Source organism: Coregonus lavaretus, assembly GCF_964263955.1.
Source record: "Coregonus lavaretus genome assembly, chromosome: 18".
Lineage (NCBI taxonomy): Eukaryota > Metazoa > Chordata > Actinopteri > Salmoniformes > Salmonidae > Coregonus > Coregonus lavaretus.
Window position 1 is genome coordinate 4,537,550 of NC_140005.1, and position 23,814 is coordinate 4,561,363.

Here is a 23,814-nt window from a genome sequence, read left to right on the forward strand (position 1 = left end):
TCGCGGCGCATGCTCAGTTGTATCGCGCCTGTGTGGAGGACTGCGGAGCTAGCTAGCTAGCACACAGACGACCAGATAAGCTAATCATGGTGAATGTAAAGAAGCGGAAAGGTCGAGTCGTTATCGACTCTGACTCTGAAGACAGCGCTAGTGATGATAATTTAGATCAGGTGAGGATGCAACTTGTCTGGTTTCGATGTGTTTTCCGCCCGCGGCGTTGACAGCTGGCTAAGAACAGTCTGGGTTAACCAACTAGGTAACGATAGCTAGCTAGCTAGCTGTGCCTTGAGTTTGGAGGAAAACACCGCGCCATAGGCCTGACGTTTTATTGGCTTTATTCAGTTCCAGTTTATAGTATCATGTGGCAACAATAATCTCATGTGTTGTGATAATTTGGTAATCAAAGAATACAGCGACCTACTGATTTATAACGTTATTTTCTGCATTACGTGAAGGGCGCAGCTGAAGTTCTATTTTGGTGTTGACAAAACAGCTAGCTAACGTTAGCTAGCCAGCTAAAGTTAGCGTCGGAGGAATGTGTTGTAGGATAGCCTGTCCTGTTACTGGACAGCCAATGGTGTGCTATTAAAAACATGTCAATCGTAGATTAAGCATAGCCTTACTTGCCGCAGTGAAGATGATAATTAGCTAGCTATCTTTGCTAGCGTGGTATTAAACCACCTAATACTAAGTTAAGTTAACTTAGTTAGGTAGTTAGCAACTCATTAATGTTGATGTTGGTAACTTGGTAGCTAACAATTCGGCCTGTTGATTAAATTGTTTGTTTTGATAAACATACAATTAAACATTGACACAAGCTTTAACAGGAGATATATTACCCAATGATGGCTCGTATTTGTTATTTACACAGCACCCTATTAAAGTAGAATAAGTTAAGTGGTCCTCTGTAGCTCAGCTGGTAGAGCACGGCGCTTGTAACGCCAAGGTAGTGGGTTCGATCCCCGGGTCCACCCATACACAAAAAAATGTATGCACGTTTTATATTTGGATAAAAGCGTCTGCTAAATGGCATATTATTATTATTATTATTATTATATTAAGTTTCTCACTGTAAAATAAGACAACATAATAAAAGTAAGTGACTGATAAAACTATTAATCATCGACTACTGTAGTACTATAATGCTTCCTAACATGCAGCAGCCTCTATAAATATACTGTAACAGATGTATGTTGTCAGTCAACTAACATTTTACCGCCATTGACGCATTCTGCTGTCCTCTGAGCAGGCCATGCAGAATTCATCCTGTATAAGTCAATCCATACTAACTATTGAAAATATCTATGTTATACAGGATGAAAGCTCCTCCCCTATTCTACCTATCTGGGTGTGAGAACATTATGTATCACTGTGTAGGCCTATTCAGTCACAATCGGCCATGCTTTAAACTTACCCCTCTGTCTTGTGTATCTCACCCTGTGGCAACCGGGGATTCCGTCTCAATCCATATTAACTGTTAACCCCCACATATTTTATAATAGGATGTCAGCTTCTCCACTTTGTGTCTGTTTGATACACTGTATCAGGAGTTCAGGCACTCACCTCTGTCACTCACCCTGTGGCACCCAGGAGCTTCTGTCTCTGGCCACCAAGAGGAAGAGGGTGGACTCGGATGACCAGCAGGATAACCAGCAGGATGACCAGCCAGTCAGCAAGCCAGCAGCCTCGTCAGACTCCGAGACATCAGACAGTGACGATGAGGTATGTATCTCCTCTCTACATCTAGTTGGATCTCCTTAGGGCTGGTTTCCTGGACTAAGAAGCATATTCAACCGAGGATCTCCTTTATAAATAATGTTTTATTCCCCGACTAGGCTTGATCTGGGTCCAGGAAACCAGCCCTTATACTAGTGGCATGAAAGAGTGATGTTATTACACTATATTTTTCATACAGTCCTTGATGCTCCACGTGACAACATTGTGTTTACTGATTTGATTTGTACGTTGTTTTCACATAGTGGACCGCCGGTGGTCCTAAAGTCAAAAAGAAGGTCAAGCCAGGGAAACCGACGGCAACAGAAAAGAAGAAAGAGGCAGCGAAGAAGAGGGTTCATAAAGCAGCATCGTCCGGTAGTTCTGGCGGAGACAGTTCTGCCGACAGCTCTGCCCCAGAGGAGGGTACGTTGTCCTGAGACCCGGGCTAATTCTCAATTCATCTTTCCTCTATACTTCTCAACCACGCTCCTTCTCAAAACACATTGGAGAGGATGGTCCGAGGGGAGAGACCTTGGGTCTTCTCCTCCTATACGCGTGAGGAGATGGGATGCGAGGGATCTTTGAAAGACGAATTGAGATAGACCCCAAGAGTGGTTGATCGCTGCCAGTGGTTAATTTGACCAACAGTTGATTTGACTCTTGTGTATCTACCAACTAAAATGCTAACTAACTCCATGTAATGTTCTCCTCCACCAGACGATAGGAAACGAGGAATGACATAAAGACACATTCAGATAAACATCTCTCTAGTGCTCTTATCTATCTAATTATGTAACGGTCTCCTCCTCCAGGTGAGGTGTCTGACTCCGAGAGCAACAGCTCTGCCTCCAGCTCAGACTCCTCGTCCGAGGACGATGTGTTCAGGGACGGCTACGGAGAGGACCTGATGGGGGACGAGGAGGACAGGGCTCGGCTGGAGCAGATGACGGAGAAGGAGAGGGAGCAGGAGCTCTTTAACAGGATAGAGAAGAGGGAGGTGCTCAAGAGGAGGTGAGACTACTGCAGGAAGTTGGAACTATAAGGCACAGTCTCCTGGACACAGATTTAGCCTAGTCCTGGATTAAGAAGCAAAAGTGGTCGTTTCAGTACAGAGCCGGGTCTGCTTGAGAACTTTATTGTATTGTTGCTAGTTCATTTATTCATATGAAGAATTTAAGGTGCGACTAGGAGGAGCAGGAGAGTTGTGAGTGAGACTATCGTTGGGCAGGAGAGTTGTTAGTCTGTGTGTGTGTGTGTGTGTGTGTGTATATGTTTGATCGGGTTCAAGTCCGGGCTCTGGCTGGGCCACTCAAGGATATTCAGAGACTTGTCCCAAAGCCACTCCTGCTTAGGGTTGTTGTCCTGTTGGAAGGTTAACCTTCGCCCCAGTCTGATGTCCTGAGCGCTTTGGATCAGGTTTTCATCAAGGATCTCGCTGTACTTTGCTCTGTTAATCTTTCCCTCGTCCTGACTAGTCTCCCAGTCCCTGCCGCTGAAAAACATTCCCCCAGCATGATGCTGCCACCACCATGCTTCACCATAGGGATGGTACCAGGTTTCCTCCAGACGTGATGCTTGGCATTCAGGCCAAAGAGTTCAATCTTGGTTTCATCAGACCAGAGAATCTTGTTTCTCATGGTCTGAGAGTCCTTTAGGGGCTATTTGGCAAACTCCAAGCGGGCTGTCATGTGCCTTTTACTGAGGAGTGGCTTCCGTCTGGCCACTCTACCATAAAGGCTTGATTGGTGGAGTGCTGCAGAGATGGTTGTCCTTCTGGAAGGTTCTCCCATCTCCACAGAGGAACTCTAGAGCTCTGTCAGAGTGACCATTGGGTTCTTGGTCACCTCCCTGACCAAGGCCCTTCTCCCTCGATTGCTCAGTTTGGCCGGGCGGCCAGCTCTAGGAAGAGCTTGGACCTCATTGCTTGGTTTTTGCTCTGACATGCCCTGTCAACTGTGGGACCTTATATAGACAGGTGTGTGCCTTTCCAAATCATGTCCAATCAATTGAATTTACCACAGGTGGACTCCAATCAAGTTGTAGAAACATCTCAAGGATGCTCAACGGAAACAGGATGCACCTGAGCTCAATTTCGAGTATCAAAGCAAAGGGTCTGAATAATAATGTAAATAAGATATTTCTTTGCAAAAAAATCTAAAAACCTGTTTTCACGTTGTCATTATGGGGTATTGTGTGTAGATTGATGAGGGATTTTTATTTATTTAATCAATTTTAGAATAGAGTAAGGCTGTAACGTAACAACATGTGGAAAAAGTAAAGGGGTCTGAATACTTTCCGAATGCACTGTACACTATATCTGTGTGTACACTGAACAAAAATATAAACGCAACATGAAAAGTTTTGGTCCTATGTTTCATGAGCTGAAATAAAAGATCCCATAAATTTTCCATACGCACCAAAAGTTTATTTCTCTCAAAGTTTGTGCAAAAATTTGTTTACATCCCATTTCTCCTTTGCCAAGATAATCCATCCACCTGCCATGTGTGGTATATCAAGAAGCTGATTAAACAGCATGATCATTACACAGGTGCACCTTGTGCTGGGGACAATAAAAGGCCACTCTTAAATGTGTAGTTTTGTCACACAACACAATGCCACAGATGTCTCAAGTTTTGAGGGGAGCGTGCAATTGGCATGCTGACTGCAGGAATGTCCACCAGAGCTGTTTCCAGATCATTTAATGTTAATTTCTCTACCATAAGCCGCCTCCAATATTGTTTTTGAGAATTTGGCAGTACATCCAACCGGCCTCACAATTGAAGACCACGTGTGACCACGCCAGCCCAGGACCTCCACATCCAGCTTCTTCACCTGCGGGATCATCTGAGACCAGCCACCCGGACAGCTGATGAAACTGTGGGTTTGCCCAACCGAATAATTTCAGGGAAGCTCATTTGCGTGCTCGTCGTCCTCACCAGGGTCTTGACCTGACTGTAGTTCGGCATCATAACCGACTTCAGTAGGCAAATGCTCACCTTCGATGGCCACTGGCACACTGGAGAAGTGTGCTCTTCATGGATGAATCCCTGTTTCAACTGTACCGGGCAGTTGGCAGACAGCGTGTATGGTGTCGTGTGGGCGAGCGGTTTGCTGATGTCAACGTTGTGAACAGAGTGCCCCATGGTGATGGTGGGGTTATGGTATGGGCAGGCATACGGACAACGAACACAATTTCATTTTATCGATGGCAATTTGAATGCACAGAGAAACCGTGTCAAGATTCTGAGGCCCATTGTCGTGCCATTCATCCGCCGCCATCACCTCATGTTTCATGTTGCACGGCCCCATGTCGCAAGGATCTGTACACAATTCCTGGAAGCTGAAAATGTACCAGTTCTTCCATGGCCTGCATACTCACCAGACATGTCACCAATTGAGCATGTTTGGGATGCTCTGGATCGACGTGTATGACAGCGTGTTCCAGTTCCCGCCAATATCCAGCAACTTCACACAGCCATTGAAAAGGAGTGGGACAACATTCCACAGGACATCAATCAACAGCCTGATCAACTCTATGTGAAGGAGATGTCGTGTGCTGCATGAGGCAAAAATAGTGGTCAAACCAGATACTGACTGGTTTTCTGATCCACGCCCCTACTTAAAAAAGAAAAGGTATCTGTGATCTATTCTCAGTCATGTGAAATCCATAGATTAGGGCCTAATGAATATATTTGAATTGACTGATTTCCTTATATGAACTGTAACTCAGTCACATCTTTGAAATTGTTGCATGTTGCATTGACATTTTTGTTCAGAGTATGTATATATAGGTGTGTGTGTGTGTGTGTGTGTGTGTGTGTGTGTGTGTGTGTGTGTGAGATATATATACCAGACATTCATGAGTTTGAAATCCCTGTAATTGTTGTAATTGCCTGATTTAGTAGACTGTGATAGATGTAAATGAATGACTATCCCTTGATTATTGCTATGTATATGTCATAATTGAACACCTCCCTGACACTGTCTGTCTTCTTCTGTCAGATTTGAAATTAAAAAGAAACTGAAGACGGCGAAGAAGAAGGAGAAAGAGGAAAAGAAAAAGAAACATGAGGAAGAACAGAAGAAGAAAAGAGAGAGAGCGTCCGGCGCTCATCATGAAGACAGGACTCACCAGGACCAGCAAGTGGTGAGTTCATCCCAAACCTTTAAAAAAAAACAATTCTAAAAGTATGTTTTTAAACAACACACAACTTTTTTTTTTGTTCAGTAATATTGTGTTTCCGTAGTCCTTACCGGTACGTTGCGACTGCGTTCTCCTTTTTTAGGTTATGTCTCACAACAAGGAGAGGAGGACTAAACGGGATGAGAAGCTGGATAAGAAGTCTCAGGCCATGGAGGAACTGAAAGCAGAGCGGGAGAAGAAGAAGACCAGGACGGCTGAGCTCCTGGCCAAACGCCAGCCTCTGAAGACCAGCGAGGTGTACTCCGACGATGAGGAGGAAGAGGAGGAGGAGGAGGACGACGACAAATCCTCAGTAAAGAGCGATCGCAGTTCACGCTCTTCATCTTATTCCGAAGACGAGGAGTGAGTATCTATCCAACAGCTGTGGATTTATTTATTTAGGTGTAAAACAATTTGTACGATTTTAAAAAGTACAAGGGTTACTGGTAGTATTGGAGTTCAACACAGCACATTAGTAGTTGTCTTCCTTGATAGAGCTATATTACTGTATGTTGAATTTGGCCTTGAAGATTTCCCATTCCCATTGATTGACCAACGATCGATGACCAATGCTTCTATGTTTTCTGTCTTGGGATGGTCCAGGAAAGAGGAGACGCCACCAAAGTCTCAGCCCGTGTCACTGCCAGACGAGCTGAACCGTGTCCGTCTGTCCCGACACAAGCTGGAGCGCTGGTGCCACATGCCCTTCTTCCAGAAGACCGTGAGCGGCTGCTTCGTACGGATTGGCATTGGGAACAGTAGTAGCAAACCAGTTTACAGGGTAAGGACATGCATCTATTGGGGCAGTTTCCCTGAGCCAGATTAAAGTCCTACTCCACTCTCCTTTTCACCTCATTTAACAATAATGAGTAATTCCCTGTGATAAGGTGGCTGAAATAGTTGACGTGGTAGAGACGGCTAAAGTCTACCAGTTGGGGACGACCCGGACCAACAAAGGACTACAGTTACGGTACGGCATCCTTCATTTAAAACTGCTCAGCTCTTACCTGCTGCTACCCTTGGCTTCTCTTCCTCTTTCTCTCCTCCTCTTCTCTGACTGTTTCTCTCCTCCTCTTCTCTGACTCTTTCTCTCCTCCTCTTCTCTGACTCTTTCTCTCCTCCTCTTCTCTGACTGTTTCTCTCCTCCTCTTCTCTGACTCTTTCTCTCCTCCTCTTCTCTGACTCTTTCTCTCCTCCTCTTCTCTGACTCTTTATCTCCTCCTCTTCTGACTGTTTCTCTCCTCCTCTTCTCTGACTCTTTCTCTCCTCCTCCTCCTCCTCTCTGACTCTTTCTCTCCTCCTCCTCCTCTCTGACTCTTTCTCTACTCCTCCTCCTCTCTGACTGTTTCTCTCCTCCTCTTCTCTGACTGTTTCTCTCCTCCTCCTCCTCTGACTCTTTCTCTCCTCCTCCTCCTCTGACTCTTTCTCTCCTCCTCTTCTCTTCCTCTTTCTCTCCTCCTCCTCTCTGACTGTTTCTCTCCTCCTCCTCTCTGACTCTTTCTCTCCTCCTCCTCTCTGACTGTTTCTCTCCTCCTCCTCTTCTCTGACTCTTTCTCTCCTCCTCCTCCTCTCTGACTCTTTCTCTCCTCCTCTTCTCTGACTCTTTCTCTCCTCCTCCTCCTCTGACTCTTTCTCTCCTTCTGTCTCACCTTCTGTGACGGTTTCCCTGTGCTGACGGTTTCCCTGTGCTGACGGTTTCCCTGTGCTGACGGTTTCCCTGTGCTGACGGTTTCCCTGTGCTGACGGTTTCCCTGTGCTGACGGTATCCCTGTGCTGACGGTTTCCCTGTGCTGACGGTTTCCCTGTGCTGACGGTATCCCTGTGCTGACGGTATCCCTGTGCTGACGGTTTCCCTGTGCTGACGGTTTCCCTGTGCTGACGGTATCCCTGTGCTGACGGTTTCCCTGTGCTCTGTCCCATATCTCTCTCCTCTAGGCATGGTGGTGACACCCGAGTCTTCAGACTGGAGTTTGTGTCCAATCAGGAGTTCACAGAAAACGAGTTCATGAAGTGGAAGGAGGCGGTGAGTTGACTGGAGGAGCATGCTGATTGGATGGTTGACTTGAGGAAGTGCCAGTGGGGAACATGCTGATTGGATAGAGGAGCATGGTTGCTTTAATTCCTCCTGGTAGACTGCAAGATTTGTAACAACAGACCAAGGAATATCCAAAGTGAATGGAAAGATGAATGTTGTGGATCTTGGATGGATGGCTCATGGAGAAGCAGGGTTCTGTTATGCCAGGTTATGTCAGGCCTGTCGTAGAGAAGAGTCTGTTGTGGGGTGTTCAACCTGTTTGACGTTTTCCCCCTCCGTCTACAGATGATCATAGCCAGTATGCAGGTTCCCACTCTAGATGAGATCAATAAGAAGGAACAGGCCATCAAAGAGGCTTGCAACTATAAATTCAACGACAAAGACATCGAGGATGTAAGTATCTGTGTGCGTCCCAAACTGCACCCTATTCCCTATGTAGGGCACATAGGGCTCTAGTCTAAAGTAGTGCACTATATAGGGAATAGGGTGCCATTCTCTGGTCTAAAGTAGTGCACTATATAGGGAATAGGGTGCCATTCTCTGGTCTAAAGTAGTGCACTATATAGGGAATAGGGTGCCATTCTCTGGTCTAAAGTAGTGCACTATATAGGGAATAGGATGTCATTCTCTGGTCTAAAGTAGTGCACTATATAGGGAATAGGGTGCCATTCTCTGGTCTAAAGTAGTGCACTATATAGGGAATAGGATGTCATTCTCTGGTCTAAAGTAGTGCACTATATAGGGAATAAGGTGCCATTTGGGACGCAGGATCGGTCTCATTTGTACAGGCTTATTTACCTGTCATGCCTGCTTTGTGCCGTATTAATTATGTATCTGTGTACGCTCATTATAATGTTGAACTTTCGTTTGTTGATCCACAGATTGTAAAAGAGAAAGACAGATTCCGAAAGGCGCCTTCCAACTACGCCATGAAGAAAACTTCACTACTCAAAGATAAGGTAGATAAAGAAACATCTCCTGTGTACCGCGTGTGTACGATGTTTGAATACGCGTGCTTTAACGTGCGTGTACGATGTTTGAATACGCGTGCTTTAATGTGTGTGTACAATGTTTGAATACGCGTGCTTTAATGTGTGTGTACGATGTTTGAATACGCGTGCCTTAATGTGTGTGTACGAGGTTTGAATACGCGTGCTTTAATGTGCGTGTACAATGTTTGAATACGCGTGCTTTAATGTGCATGTACGATGTTTGAATACGCGTGCTTTAATGTGTGTGTACGATGTTTGAATACGCGTGCTTTAATGTGCATGTACGATGTTTGAATACGCGTGCTTTAATGTGCGTGTACGATGTTTGAATACGCGTGCTTTAATGTGTGTGTACAATGTTTGAATACGCGTGCTTTAATGTGTGTGTACAATGTTTGAATACGCGTGCTTTAATGTGTGTGTACGATGTTTGAATACGCGTGCTTTAACGTGCGTGTACAATGTTTGAATACGCGTGCTTTAATGTGTGTGTACGATGTTTGAATACGCGTGCTTTAACGTGCGTGTACGATGTTTGAATACGCGTGCGTGTAAACTCTATTTTTATTCCATTTAGTTTTATTTTCTGATTCCATTTATTGTTGCTATGGTGTCCGGTGTGAACCTGCAGGTCATCATTTCGTTGTACTCTGTATCCTGTGCATGACAAATGAACTTGACTTGAGACTGCCTCTAGGCCATGGCAGAGGAGAGTGGTGAAGGAGACCGAGCCAAAGAGATCCAGGACCAACTGAACGAGCTGGAGGAGAGGGCAGAGCATCTGGACAGGCAGAGGACCAAAAACATCTCTGCCATCAGGTAACACAATAGTCATATTGTATTTTATAATAATAAAACTTCATTTTGGTTAGCGGCTTTGATTTAAAAACCTTTCATACGATGACCTGCGTAGAAACACATCACTTGTGTAACGCAGCTGGCTGTACCAAACACTTGAAACTGTTGGGAGGTGAAGTTGATAAATGTACATGCTTAGGAAGATCCAATTTGCGCCCAATGAAACAAGCATGGAACAAAATCACACATTTACAATGTTTTAAGTGAAGAGGCATCGAATTCAATTAAATGTCATCTTCACAACTTGTTAAAGGGATAGTTTGACATTTAGGCAATTTTCCTACTTTACCCAGAGTCAGATAAACTCACGGATACTATTTGATGTCTCTGCGTGCAGTTGGAAGGTCGTTTCTGGAGCCATTGCTAACTAGTGTTAGCGCAATGACTGGAAGTCTATGGGGGTAGCTAACACTAACTATCCCGTTTTTAATCTGTTTGACAACAACCTGTGCGGTGCGGGTAGACTAGTCTACGTGATTTTGATTATTATGGATAAGAGCGAGAATATTAGTCAAACGGCAGTCAAGCATCGATCATCACGTCACCAGAATAAGACCTTTTATATAAAAAAAATGTTTTAATCATCAACCTCATCAACGTGCACTTTCATCATAACTTAGCCTAATAAACTGCATGCGTTCCCGAGTCGTAGTGGGAGGACCACACTCCATGTCATCAGGTGACTCCAAGTCTACTTCCATATGATGGTTATTAAATAAATATTTGCGCATTAAAAGCGCTTCCACTGACATTTCTCGCATAGTTCATTTTTACCAACAAAAAAAATCCCACCATGTCGAACGAACAAGTTATCTGTCGGCATTCATAATTGTACCGAAACTTCCTGTTTCCATCACAGCTGTTGTGATTTTAGTTTTTATACGGTATGACTTAACTCGCATAACAGCTGTGGATGGAAATGTGGGTAGTGTAAGAGTTAAATAATGTACTGCGGTTTACAGGACAAGTTCTGATGTTTCTCTGTCGGTCTACAGCGCGTTCGGAAACTATTCAGACCCCTTGACTATTTCCACATTTTGTTCAGTTATAGCCTTATTCTAAAATTGGATTACATAAATACAAATCCTCATCAATCTACACACAATACCCCATAATGACAAAGCGAAAACAGGTATTTTGAAATGTGTGCAAATGTATTAAAAATAAAAAAACATAAATACCTAATTTACATAAGAATTAAGACCCTTTGCTATGAGACTCGAAATTGAGCTCAGGTGCATCCTGTTTCCATTGATCATCCTTGAGATGTTTCTACAACTTGATTGGAGTCCACCTGTGGTAAATTCAATTGATTGGACATGATTTGGAAAGACACACACCTGTCTATATAAGGTCCCACAGTTGACAGTGCATGTCAGAGCAAAAACCAAGCCATGAGGTCGAAGGAATTGTCCGTAGAGCTCCGAGACAGGATTGTGTCAAGGCACAGATCTGGGGAAGGGAAGCAAAACATTTCTGCAGCATTGAAGGTCCCCAAGAACACAGTGGCCTCCATCATTCTTAAATGGAAGAAGTTTGGAACCACCAAGACTCTTCCTAGAGCTGGCCGCCCGGCCAAACTGAGCAATCGGAGGAGAAGGGCCTTGGTCAGGGAGGTGACCAAGAACCCGATGGTCACTCTGACAGAGCTCCAGAGTTCTTCTGTGGAGAAGGGAGAACCTTCCAGAAGGACAACAATCTCTGCAGCACTCCACCAATCAAGCCTTTATGATAGAGTGGCCAGACGGAAGCCACTCCTCAGTAAAAGGCACATGACAGTCCGCTTGGAGTTTGCCAAAAGGCACATAAAGGACTCTCAGACCATGAGAAACAAGATTCTCTGGTCTGATTGAACTCTTTGGCCTGAATGCCAAGCGTCACGTCTGGAAGAAACCTGGCACCATCCCTACGGTGAAGCGTGGTGGTGGCAGCATCATGCTGTGGGGATGTTTTTCTGCGGCAGGGACTGGGAGACTAGTCAGGATCGAGGGAAAGATGAACGGAGCAAAGTACAGAGAGATCCTTGATGAAAACCTGCTCCAGAGTGCTCCGGACCTCAGACTGGGGTGAAGGTTCACCTTCCAACAGGACAACGACCCTATGCACACAGCCAAGACAACACAGGAGTGGCTTCTGGACATGTCTCTGAATGTCCTTGAGTGGCCCAGCCAGAGCCCAGACTTGAACCCGATCGAACATCTCTGGAGAGACCTGAAAATAGCTGTGCAGCAACGCTCCCCATCCAACCTGACAGAGCTTGAGAGGATCTGCAGAGAAGAATGGGAGAAACTCGCCAAATACAGGTGCGCCAAGCTTGTAGCGTAATATTCAAGAAGACTCGAGGCTGTAATCGCTGCCAAAGGTGCTTCGACAAAGTACTGAATAAAGGGTCTGAATACTTATGTAAATGTGATATTTTGATTTTTGATATTTTTTTTATAAATGTGCCAACATTTCTAAAAACATGTTTGCTTTGTCATTATGGGGTATTGTGGGGCGGCAGGTAGCTTAGTGGTTAAGAGCGTTGTGCCAGTAACCGAAAGGTCGCTGGTTCTAATCCCCGAGCCGACTAGGTGAAAAATCTGTCGGTGCCCTTGAGCAAGGCACTTAACCCTAATTGCTCCTGTAAGTCGCTCTGGATAAGAGCGTCTGCTAAATGACTAAAATGTAAATGTATTGTGTGTAGATTGATAAGGGGGAAAACAATTTTAATCAATTTGAGAATAAGGCTGTAACGTAACAACATGTAGAAAAGGTCAAGGGGTCTGAATCCTTTCCGAATGCACTGTATACCACAGGAGGTTGGTGACACCTTAATTAGGGAGGAATCAGTGGAATGGTATCAAACCTGTATATGAACCTCCCTGCCTGTCAATGTCTCCTCCAGCTACATCAACCAGAGGAATCGTAGCTGGAACATTGTGGAATCTGAGAAGGCTCTAGTCGTAAGTATCCCAGCCTCCATCTGTACTAAATACCTCTCATCACAGTGCAATTATGTTTTTAATCAGTGTATATATATTTACTTACTTACTACCGGTCAAAAGTTTGGACACACCTACTCATTCAAGGGTTTTTCTTTATTTTGACTATTTTCTACATTGTAGAATAATAGTGAAGACATCAGAACTATGACATAACACATATGGAATCATGTAGTAACCAAAAAAAGTGTTAAACAAATCAAAATATATTTTATATTTGAGATTCTTCAAATAGCCACCCTTTGCCTTGATGACAGCTTTGCAGACTCTTGGCATTCTCTCAACCAGCTTCATGAGGTATTCACCTGGAATGCATTTCAATTAACAGGTGTGCCTTTTTAAAAGTTAATTTGTGGAATTTCTTTCCTTCTTAATGCGTTTGAGCCAATCAGTTGTGTTGTGACAAGGTGGGGGCTGGCTATACAGAAGATAGCCCTATTTGGTAAAAGTCCATTATGGCAAGAACAGCTCAAATAAGCAAAGAGAAATGACAGTCTTACCATCATTACTTTAAGACATGAAGGTCAGTCAATACGGAAAATATCAAGAACTTTGAAAGTTTCTTCAAGTGCAGTCGCAAAAACCGTCAAGTGATATGATGATACTGGCTCTCATGAGGACCGGCACAGGAATGGAAGACCCAGAGTTACCTCTGCTGCAGAGGATAAGTTCATTAGAGTTACCAGCCTCAGAAATTGCAGCACAAATAAATGCTTCACAGAGTTCAAGTAACAGACACATCTCAACATCAACTGTTCAGAGGAGAATGTGTGAATCAGTCTTTCATGGTCGAATTGCTGCAAAGAAACCACTACTAAAGGACACCAATAATAATAAGAGACCTGCTTGGGCCAAGAAACACGAGCAATGGACATTAGACCGGTGGAAATGTGACTTTGGTCTGGAGTCCAAATTTGAGATTTTTGGTTCCAACCGCCGTGTCTTTGTGAGACGCGTGTGGGTGAACGGATGATCTCCGCATGTGTATTTCCCACCGTAATGCACGGAGGAGGAGGTGTTGGGGTGCTTTGCTGGTGACACTGTCTGTGATTTTATATAGAATTCAAGGCACACATAACCAGCATGGCTAACACAGCATTCTGCAGTGATACGCCATCCCATCTGGTTTGGGCTTAGTGGGACTGTCATTTGTTTTTCAACAGGACAATGACCCAACACACCTCCAGGCTGTGTAAGGGCTATTTGACCAAGAAGGAGAGTGATGGAGTGCTGCATCAGATGACCTGGCCTCCACAATTCCCCGACCTCATCCAAATTGAGATGGCTTGGGATGAGTTGGACCGCAGAGTGAAGGAAAAGCAGCCAACAAGTGCTCAGCATACGTGGGTATTCCTTCAAGACTGTTGGAAAAGCATTCCAGGTGAAGCTGGTTGAGAGAATGCCAAGAGTGTACAAAGCTGTCATCAAGGCAAAGGGTGGCTTATTTGAAGAATCTCAAATATATACTTTTTTATGATTTGTTTAACACTTTTTGGGTTACTACATGATTCCATATGTGTTATTTCATAGTTTTGATGTCTTCACTATTATTCTACAATATAGAAAATAGTAAAAATAAAGAAAAACCCTTAAATGAGTAGGTGTTCTAAAACTGTTGACCGGTAGTGTATGTGTATATATACTGAACAAAAATATAAACGCAACATGCAACAATTTCAAAGATTTTACTGAGTTATGGTTAATATAAGGAAATCAGTCAATTGAAATTAATAAATTAGGCCCAAATATATGGATTTCACATGACTGGGAATACAGATATGCATCTGTTGGTCACCGATACCTTAAGAAAAAGGTAGGGGCGTGGATCAGAAAACCAGTAAGTATCTGGTGTGACCACAATTTGCCTCATGCAGCGCGACACATCTCCTTCGCATAGAGTTGATCAGGCTGTTGATTGTTGTCCTGTGGAATGTTGTCCAACTCCTCTTCAAAGACTATGTGAAGTTGCTGGATATTGCAGGAACTGGAACACGCTGTCGTACACGTCGATCCAGAGCATCCCAAACATGCTCAGTGGGTGACGTCTGGTGAGTATGCAGGCCATGGAAGAACTGGGACATTTTCAGCTTCCAGGAATTGTGTACAGATCGTTGTGACATGGGGCCATGCATTATCATGAGGTGATTGCGGCGGATGAATGGCACGACAATGGGCCTCAGGATCTCATCACGGTATCTCTGTGCATTCAAATTGCAATCGATAAAATGCAATTGTGTTCGTTGTCTGTAGCTTATGCCTGCCCATACCATAACCCCACCACCACTATGAGGCACTCTGTTCACAACGTTGACATCAGCAAACCGCTCGCCCACACGACGCCATACACGTGGTCTGCGGTTGTGAGGCCGGATGGACATACTGCCCAAAAAAAATTTTTTATGTTGGAGGTGGCTTATGGTGGAGAAATTAACATTCAATTCTCTGGCAACAGCTCTGGTGGACATTCCTGCAGTCAGCATGCCAATTGCACGCTCCCTCAGAACTTGAGACATCTGTAGCATTGTGTTGTTTGACAAAACTGCACATTTTAGTGGCCTTTTATTGTCCCCAGCACAAGGTGCACCTGTGTAATGATCATGCTGTTTAATCAGCTTCTTGATATGCCACCTGTCAGGTGGATGGATTATCTTGGCAAATGAGAAATGCTCACTAACAGGGATGTTAACAAATTTGTGCACAACATTTTAGAGAAATAAGCTTTTTGTGCGTATGAAGAAACATTTCTGGGATCTTTTATTTCAGCTCATGAAACATGGGACCAACACTTTACATGTTGTGTTTATATTTTTGTTCAGTGTACATTATTTATACATGTATGACTCTTTGTTACTCTTTGGGGCGGCAGGTAGCTTAGTGGGTAAGAGCGTTGTGCCAGTAACCGAAAGGTCGCTGGTTCTAATCCCCGAGCCGACTATGTGAAAAATCTGTCGGTGCCCTTGAGCAAGGCACTTAACCCTAATTGCTCCTGTAAGTCGCTCTGGATAATAACGTCTGCTATATGACTAAAATGTCAAAAAATGTTACTTATTATTACATTACATTTTCTATTATTATTATGACTATATTATAATATCCTATTTCTCTGTCAGGCTGAGGGACAGAATGCCAAGCTGCAGATGGACCCGTTCACTAGACGGCAGTGCAAACCTACCATGGTGTCTAACGTAAGTCATTATCTCTCTCTCCACCATGGTGTCTAACGTAAGTCATTATCTCTCTCCACCATGGTGTCTAACGTAAGTCATTATCTCTCTCTCTCCACCATGGTGTCTAACGTAAGTCATTATCTCTCTCTCTCCACCATGGTGTCTAACGTAAGTCATTATCTCTCTCTCTCCACCATGGTGTCTAACGTAAGTCATTATCTCTCTCTCTCTCCACCATGGTGTCTAACGTAAGTCATTATCTCTCTCTCTCCACCATGGTGTCTAACGTAAGTCATTATCTCTCTCTCTCTCCACCATGGTGTCTAACGTAAGTCATTATCTCTCTCTCTCTCCACCATGGTGTCTAACGTAAGTCATTATCTCTCTCTCCACCATGGTGTCTAACGTAAGTAATTATCTCTCTCTCTCCACCATAGTGTCTAACGTAAGTCATTATCTCTCTCTCTCTCCACCATGGTGTCTAACGTAAGTCATTATCTCTCTCTCTCTCTCCACCATGGTGTCTAACGTAAGTCATTATCTCTCTCCCCACCATGGTGTCTAACGTAAGTCATTATCTCTCTCTCCACCATGGTGTCTAACGTAAGTCATTATCTCTCTCTCTCTCCACCATGGTGTCTAACATAAGTCATTATCTCTCTCTCCACCATGGTGTCTAACGTAAGTCATTATCTCTATCTCCACCATGGTGTCTAACGTAAGTCATTATCTCTCTCTCTCCACCATGGTGTCTAACGTAAGAGCTCTTCTTTATGTTCACATGGACATCGATCCAAATAGCACCCTATTCCCTATGTAGTGCCCTACTGTTGACCAGGACCCCTAGCACCCTATTCCCTATGTAGTGCACTACTGTTGACCAGGACCCCTAGCACCCTATTCCCTATGTAGTGCCCTACTGTTGACCAGGACCCCTAGGGAATAGGGCGCCATTTGGGATGCAGCCATGCTGTGCAATTTTGAACGTAAGGAATTCATATAATATTCAGAATAACTTGTTATGTGTGTCTGTCTGCAGTATTTACGTTTGTTTTGTTTCAGGCCAGAGACCCGTCAGTCCATGCAGCTATCCTCCAACACCTCAATGAGAAGTACGGAGAAGGGTCGGGCAAAGAGATGGACTTAGAGTTTGAGATGGGCAGGGGAGCAGGACAGGCTGCTCTGAAAGTCATTGACCCTACTAAGAACACCAGCGACCTCTCAGAGGACCTATTTAAAGTGCACGATTTTGACGTCAAGATCGACCTACAGGTTCCCAATGCAGGTGAGATGGATCATTTCAAATTTGTATATAACAAGCACAAGCAGAAAGTGGTGGGTTCAGGGATCGAACCCCCGTCTCCAGGGGGATTGTTCAATTTGTAGTGTGTGGTCGGTGCTGCTGCCAGACCATAGGGGGTTCGATCCTACCACTACAAAGCAGGATCAATGCGTTAGCCAACAAGTGCTAAGCATATGTGGGAACTCCTTCAAAAGCATTCCAGGTGAGGCTGGTTGAGAGAATGCCAAGAGTGTGCAAAGCTGTCATCAAGGCAAAGGGTGGCTATTTGAAGAATCTCAAATATAAAATATTTTATGATTTGTTTAACACTTTTTGGGTTATTACATGTTTCCATATGTGTTATTTCATAGTTTTGATGTCTTCACTATTATTCTACAATGTAGAAAATAGTAAAAATAAAGAAAAACCCTGGAATGAGTAGGTGTTCTAAAACTTTTGACTAGTACTGTATATACAGGTGCAGCTCAATAAATTAGAATATTGTGGAAAAGTTAAGTAATTTCAATAATTCAATTGACAATGTGAAACTCATATCGTGGATTAATTACACAAAAAGTTAAATAGTTCAAGCCTGTATTTGTTATAATCTTGATGATTACGGCTTACAGCTCATGAAAACCACAAAATCAGTATCTCAGAAAATTAGAATATGACATAAGGCCAGTGAAAAAAGGAAATGTAATACAGATGTCGGCCTTCTGAAAAGTATGTTCTTGTACAGTACTTGGTTGGGGCTCCTTTTGCATGAATCTCTGCATCTATGCGGCGTGGCATGGAGTCGACCAGCCCGTGGCACTGCTGAGGTGTTATGGAAGCCCAGGTTGCTTCGATAGCGGCCTTCTGCTCGTCTGCATTGTTGGCTCTCGTGTCGCTCATCTTCCTCTTGACAATACCCCATAAATTCTGTATGGGGTTAAGATCAGGTGAGTTTGCTGGCCGATCAAGCACAGTAATCCCACGGTCATTGAACCATGTATTGGTACCTTTTGGCAGTGTGGGCAGGTGCCAAGTCCTGCCGGAAAATGAAATCAGCATCTCCATAAAGCTTGTCAGCAGAAGGAAGCGTGAAGTGCTCTAACATTTCCTGGCAGACGACTGAGTTGACTTTGGACTTGATGAAACACAGTGGACTAACACCTCAGAAGATGACATGGCTCCCCAAATCATCACTGACTGTGGAATCTTCACACTGGACTTCAAGCAACTTGGATTCTGTGCCTCTCCACTCTTCCTCCAGACTCTGGGACCTTGATTGGCGAATGAAATGCAAAATGTACTTTCATCTGAAAAGAGGACTTTGGACCACTGAGCGACAGACCAGTTATTTTTCTCCTTAGCCCAGGTAAGACGCTTCTGACGTTGCCTCTGGTTCAGGAGTGGCTTGACACGAGGAATGCGACAGTTGTATCCCATTTCCTGGATACGTCTATGCGTGGGGGCTCTTGATGCACTGACTCCTGCCTCAGTCCACTCCTTGGTCTGTGCGTGGGGGCTCTTGATGCACTGACTCCTGCCTCAGTCCACTCCTTGGTCTGTGCGTGGTGGCTCTTGATGCACTGACTCCTGCCTCAGTCCACTCCTTGGTCTCTGCGTGGGGGCTCTTGATGCCCTGACTCCTGCCTCAGTCCACTCCTTGGTCTGTGCGTGGTGGCTCTTGATGCACTGACTCCTGCCTCAGTCCACTCCTTGGTCTCTGCGTGGGGGCTCTTGATGCCCTGACTCCTGCCTCAGTCCACTCCTTGGTCTCTGCGTGGGGGCTCTTGATGCACTGACTCCTGCCTCAGTCCACTCCTTGGTCTGTGCGTGGGGGCTCTTGATGCACTGACTCCTGCCTCAGTCCACTCCTTGGTCTGTGCGTGGTGGCTCTTGATGCACTGACTCCTGCCTCAGTCCACTCCTTGGTCTCTGCGTGGGGGCTCTTGATGCACTGACTCCTGCCTCAGTCCACTCCTTGGTCTCTGCGTGGGGGCTCTTGATGCACTGACTCCTGCCTCAGTCCACTCCTTGGTCTGTGCGTGGTGGCTCTTGATGCCCTGACTCCTGCCTCAGTCCACTCCTTGTGAAGCTCCCCCACATTTTTGAACGGCCTTTGCTTGACAATCCTCTCAAGGCTCCGGTTATCCCTGTTGCTTGTGCACCTTTTCCTACTCCACTTCTTCCTTCCACTCGACTTTCCATGAATATGCTTGGATACAGCCCTCTGTGAACAGCCAGCTTGGATACAGCACTCTGTGAACAGCCAGCTTCTATAGCAATGATCTTTTGAGGCTTTCCCTCCTTGTGGAGGGTGTTGATGACTGTCTTCTGCACAACTGTCAAGTCAGCAGTCTTCCCCATGATTGTGAAGCCTACTGAACTGAGAGACCATTTAAAGGCTCAGGAAACCTTTGCAGGTGTTTTGAGTTAGTTAGCTGATTAGAGTGTGACACCTTGAGTCTACAATATTTAACTTTTTCACAATATTCTAATTTTCTGAGATACTGAATTTGTGGTTTTCACAAGCTGTAAGCCGTAAATCATCAAGATTAAAACAAATACAACCTTGAACTATTTCACTTTTTGTTTCACTTTGTCAATTGAATTATTGAAATTACTTAACTTTTCCACAATATTCTAATTTATTGAGCTGCACCTGTATATTGTCTTGCCACTGCTCGATTAAAGATCTCAGTCGACTAAATGGGGTCAGCCCTAGTGGAGTAACTACAATGTTGTTGATCCATCATCATAACATTTTTGACATGCGTTTTTCTGGATTTTTTTGTTGTTATTCTGTCTCTCACTGTTCAAATAAACCTACCATTAAAATTATAGACTGATCATTTCTTTGTCAGTGGGCAAACATACAAAAATCAGCAGGGGATCAAATACTTTTTTTCCCTCACTGTAATTCCACTTTGACATTATGGGGTATTGTGTGTAGATCAGTGACCCAAAAAATCTCAATTGAATCCATTTTAAATTCAGGCTGTAACAAAACAAAATGTTGAAAAGGTCTAGGGGTGTGAATACTTTCTGAAGGAACTGTATACATCATTGACAGACAGACACAGACAAACAGACAGACAAACAGACAGACAGACAGACAGCTCAGAGAGACAGACAGCTCAGAGAGACAGACAGCTCAGAGAGACAGACAGCTCAGAGAGACAGACAGCTCAGAGAGACAGACAGCTCAGAGAGACAGACAGCTCAGAGAGACAGACAGCTCAGAGAGACAGACAGCTCAGAGAGACAGACAGACAGCTCAGAGAGACAGACAGACAGCTCAGAGAGACAGACAGCTCAGAGAGACAGACAGACAGACAGCTCAGAGAGACAGACAGCTCAGAGAGACAGACAGCTCAGAGAGACAGACAGCTCAGAGAGACAGACAGACAGACAGCTCAGAGAGACAGACAGCTCAGAGAGACAGACAGACAGACAGCTCAGAGAGACAGACAGCTCAGAGAGACAGACAGCTCAGAGAGACAGACAGACAGACAGCTCAGAGAGACAGACAGCTCAGAGAGACAGACAGCTCAGAGAGACAGACAGACAGACAGCTCAGAGAGACAGACAGACAGACAGCTCAGAGAGACAGACAGCCGAGGCTCTGCTCATGACATCCATCAGCAGCAGATTCTAATGGAAAATGTGTTTATGCAACAAATGTTATTGCATCTTATTGATTTGTTCCTCTAATCAAACATAATCGCGCAGAATCATTTGAAACTAAACGTATCGTTCCTCTATCGTATCGGCGCCCGTGTATATAGATACTAAATCGTCTTGAAATGGAAAGATGCACATCCCTAGTTAGCCAGCTAACTTTGATAAACAACCAGAAATAACTGTGGATTTTCTGATTCAATAAGAAAGCTAGTTACATGTGTTTTTGTTTGTTGAATCCATTAGGCCGTGCCAATTTCAAGCTTAACTTTCTAAAAAAATCAAAAGTTATTTCAGAATATTTCCATTGTGAAGTTTGGGACAGATCTAGGATCAGCTAACCCCTCCCCGAATCCCAACCTTAACCATTAGTGAGGAAAAAGCTAAACTGATTCAAGGTCAGCGTCTAGGGGCAACTTCACCCTGTACTGTAACAACAGATATGTCACACTAATGTTGTTCCTCCGGTGTGTTTCAGAAGCCAAGTCTCTGTCAGTGAGCGCTAACACCCTGGCAGTGAAGGACGGTGCTCCGCGCAGGTCTCTCAACCTGGAGGACTACAAGAAGAGGAGGGGCTTGATCTGAAGAACTACGGGAAGAGGAGGGGCTTGGTCTAAAGAACTACAGGAAGAGGAGGGGCTTGGTCTAACGATCTGATAGCCTAAGCCCTCAGTCAGTCAGAACCACCTGCATGTGTTGGTTGGCCATTCTACCCCTGTGTACGTGTGTGTGTGTCTGAGAGGTGTGTGTGTGTGTGTGTGTGTGTGTGTGAGTGAGAGGTGTGTGTGTGTGTGTGTGTCTGAGAGGTGTGTGTGTGTGTGTCTGAGAGGTGTGTGTGTGTGTGTGTGTGTCTGAGAGGTGTGTGTGTGTGTGTCTGAGAGGTGTGTGTGTGTGTGTGTGTGTCTGAGAGGTGTGTGTGTGTGTGTGTCTGAGAGGTGTGTGTGTGTGTGTGTGTGTGTGTGTGTGTGTGAGTGAGTGTGAGAGAGGTGTGAGTGTGTGTCTGAGAGGTGTGTGTGTGTGTGTGTGTCTGAGAGGTGTGTGTGTGTGTGTCTGAGAGGTGTGTGTGTGTGTGTGTGTGTGTGTGTGTGTGTGTGTGTGTGTGTATACTAGAGACTGTCCATCTTAAAACTGAGAGGAAATATTAAGAGAAGACAACTTTTTTTTTTCTCAAAGGTTCTCTCTTAGAAGAAAGTTGTCCACCTTTTCTTTTTTTAGCGTTATTATGTGCAAAGTCATATTTGGAATTGTTTGTTTTTTTTCTTAGTTATTTCTACGTTTTTATAAATAAATCTATCATTGGTTCTCCCTCATACGGATCTGAAGTTCACTCCTTTGGTGTCCAGGGCACAGTGCTTGAAAAAGGACACTGTCTTTGTAAGACTTGGATTGTTGAAATACTTTTGAGTTTATTGGACTGCGAACTGAATCTGATTTCCCCGTCAACGACACAGACTGGATTTGAGGGCAGTTCCACCTGCACGGTTCACTAGAGGTGCAGTTGCCTCTAGACGCTGATCTGGGGTCAACCACTAATGGTTGAGGTTCGGATTGGGGTAGGAGAAACTGATCCTGGTTCTGTAGCTAGGGTAAACTTAACCCCTGAGCCTCTTAGACAGCAGGGCCCTTTATCTGCTTCCTGGACAGTACATGTGACTTTTTTCAAGTCTATGAAAATAAACGGGATTAATGTATCTATTTACATGGATCACTGAGTATTTTTTTTTTCCATTTATTTTAATCTCAAGTTTTTTGTTTGTTGTTGCTACCATTACCTCTCATTTTCAGAGCAGATTCTAAGTGTTATGGATTGTGTACTTAGTCAGTTCCTGTATTGTGGCATGCAATGTAAATAATACAATTTGGAGTGAGTGCGTCAGAATAAAGAGGCACTGTTTCGTACCGTTGGTTTCCGTTTGCGTTTTGTCTCGCTCCCAACGAGTGAATGAGTGAGTCTCAAAATCCTCCCTTTTCCCCCCTATTCCCATTGTAACATGGTTCCAATAATGAAAATGAAATATATTTTAAAGTTGATCACCTGACAATAGTTAAACAAAATATCTACCCTCATGAGGAAAATAGCGGCGCTTGGTTTGGCAAAGTTTGTTGTTTTGAAAGTCTATTGGAAAGTTTGGTTACTAGCTAGTTGCCTTTTTTGAGTTTTGATCCCGCGACGCGGTTGGCATCAGTTGCTGGGACCACTATGATCTGTCCAGTGATCCTGCTTTACCAAGGCCGGGTCTGAGGAGCTGTTTGGCGTAGCAGCTAGCCTAGCTGCTAGTTAGCTGCCTATCGAGCTAGCAGGGTTTTCTTGAGGAATGCAGCCCGCGACGCGGTTAGCCATCGTTGCTAGGACCGCGGATTGTCCCGGGCTTGTGGCTGTCTAGATCCCTGCTGTTTGAATCCGATCTCCCTTGCGACTGTTGGGTATTTTTTCAGTGGACCATACAGAGCCATGGTACCGAGTGGTACCCAAGGTCAGACCATAGGTTAAACATGGTAAATCTTTCTAGACTATAAAGATTAAAACATAGTCGTACTGCTTGTTTTTATAATTAACTAAGTGGATACGGAGAGTGGTACACAGGGAGGGAGTCTGAGCCAGGAAATGGCTCCTGATTTGATTATACTGTTATGCATGATCCAATGCATTAGGAATGTCTTAAATGTGTATGGTTGAAAATATGGTTATGGACATGCCATGTTTAAACCATATTTAAGTATCGATTGATATGTTTTGGAATAAACAGAGCAGAGCCAGGAGATGGCTCTGTTATTTTCTACATGAGAAAGCTTGGTTTGGCCACTATTGTTTTCAAACTAGATACATAGGAGGAGACTGAATAGGGTCAGATTTCGCCACTATCATAAATAGAGAGAGTGGGCGGAGCGGTCAAAAGATGAATGCTTGGAAACAATAGTGGAGAA

At 44.3% G+C, this 23,814-nt stretch overlaps 1 protein-coding gene across 1 annotated transcript; it reads left to right on the forward strand.

Moving 5' to 3' along the window:
* The first annotated feature begins 9 nt into the window (after positions 1-9).
* On the forward strand, positions 10-22,788 carry LOC311145703 (RNA polymerase-associated protein RTF1 homolog). Its single transcript, XM_084181966.1, has 16 exons — positions 10-170; positions 1,591-1,722; positions 1,980-2,139; positions 2,529-2,727; positions 5,719-5,863; positions 6,003-6,262; positions 6,503-6,680; positions 6,787-6,869; positions 7,835-7,922; positions 8,220-8,327; positions 8,816-8,893; positions 9,624-9,745; positions 12,672-12,729; positions 15,879-15,953; positions 16,998-17,220; positions 21,368-22,788. The coding sequence occupies exons 1-16, from the start codon at positions 87-89 to the stop codon at positions 21,472-21,474; spliced, it is 2,100 nt and encodes a 699-aa protein (XP_084038092.1). The 5' UTR covers positions 10-86; the 3' UTR covers positions 21,475-22,788.
* Positions 22,789-23,814: the final 1,026 nt, after the last annotated feature.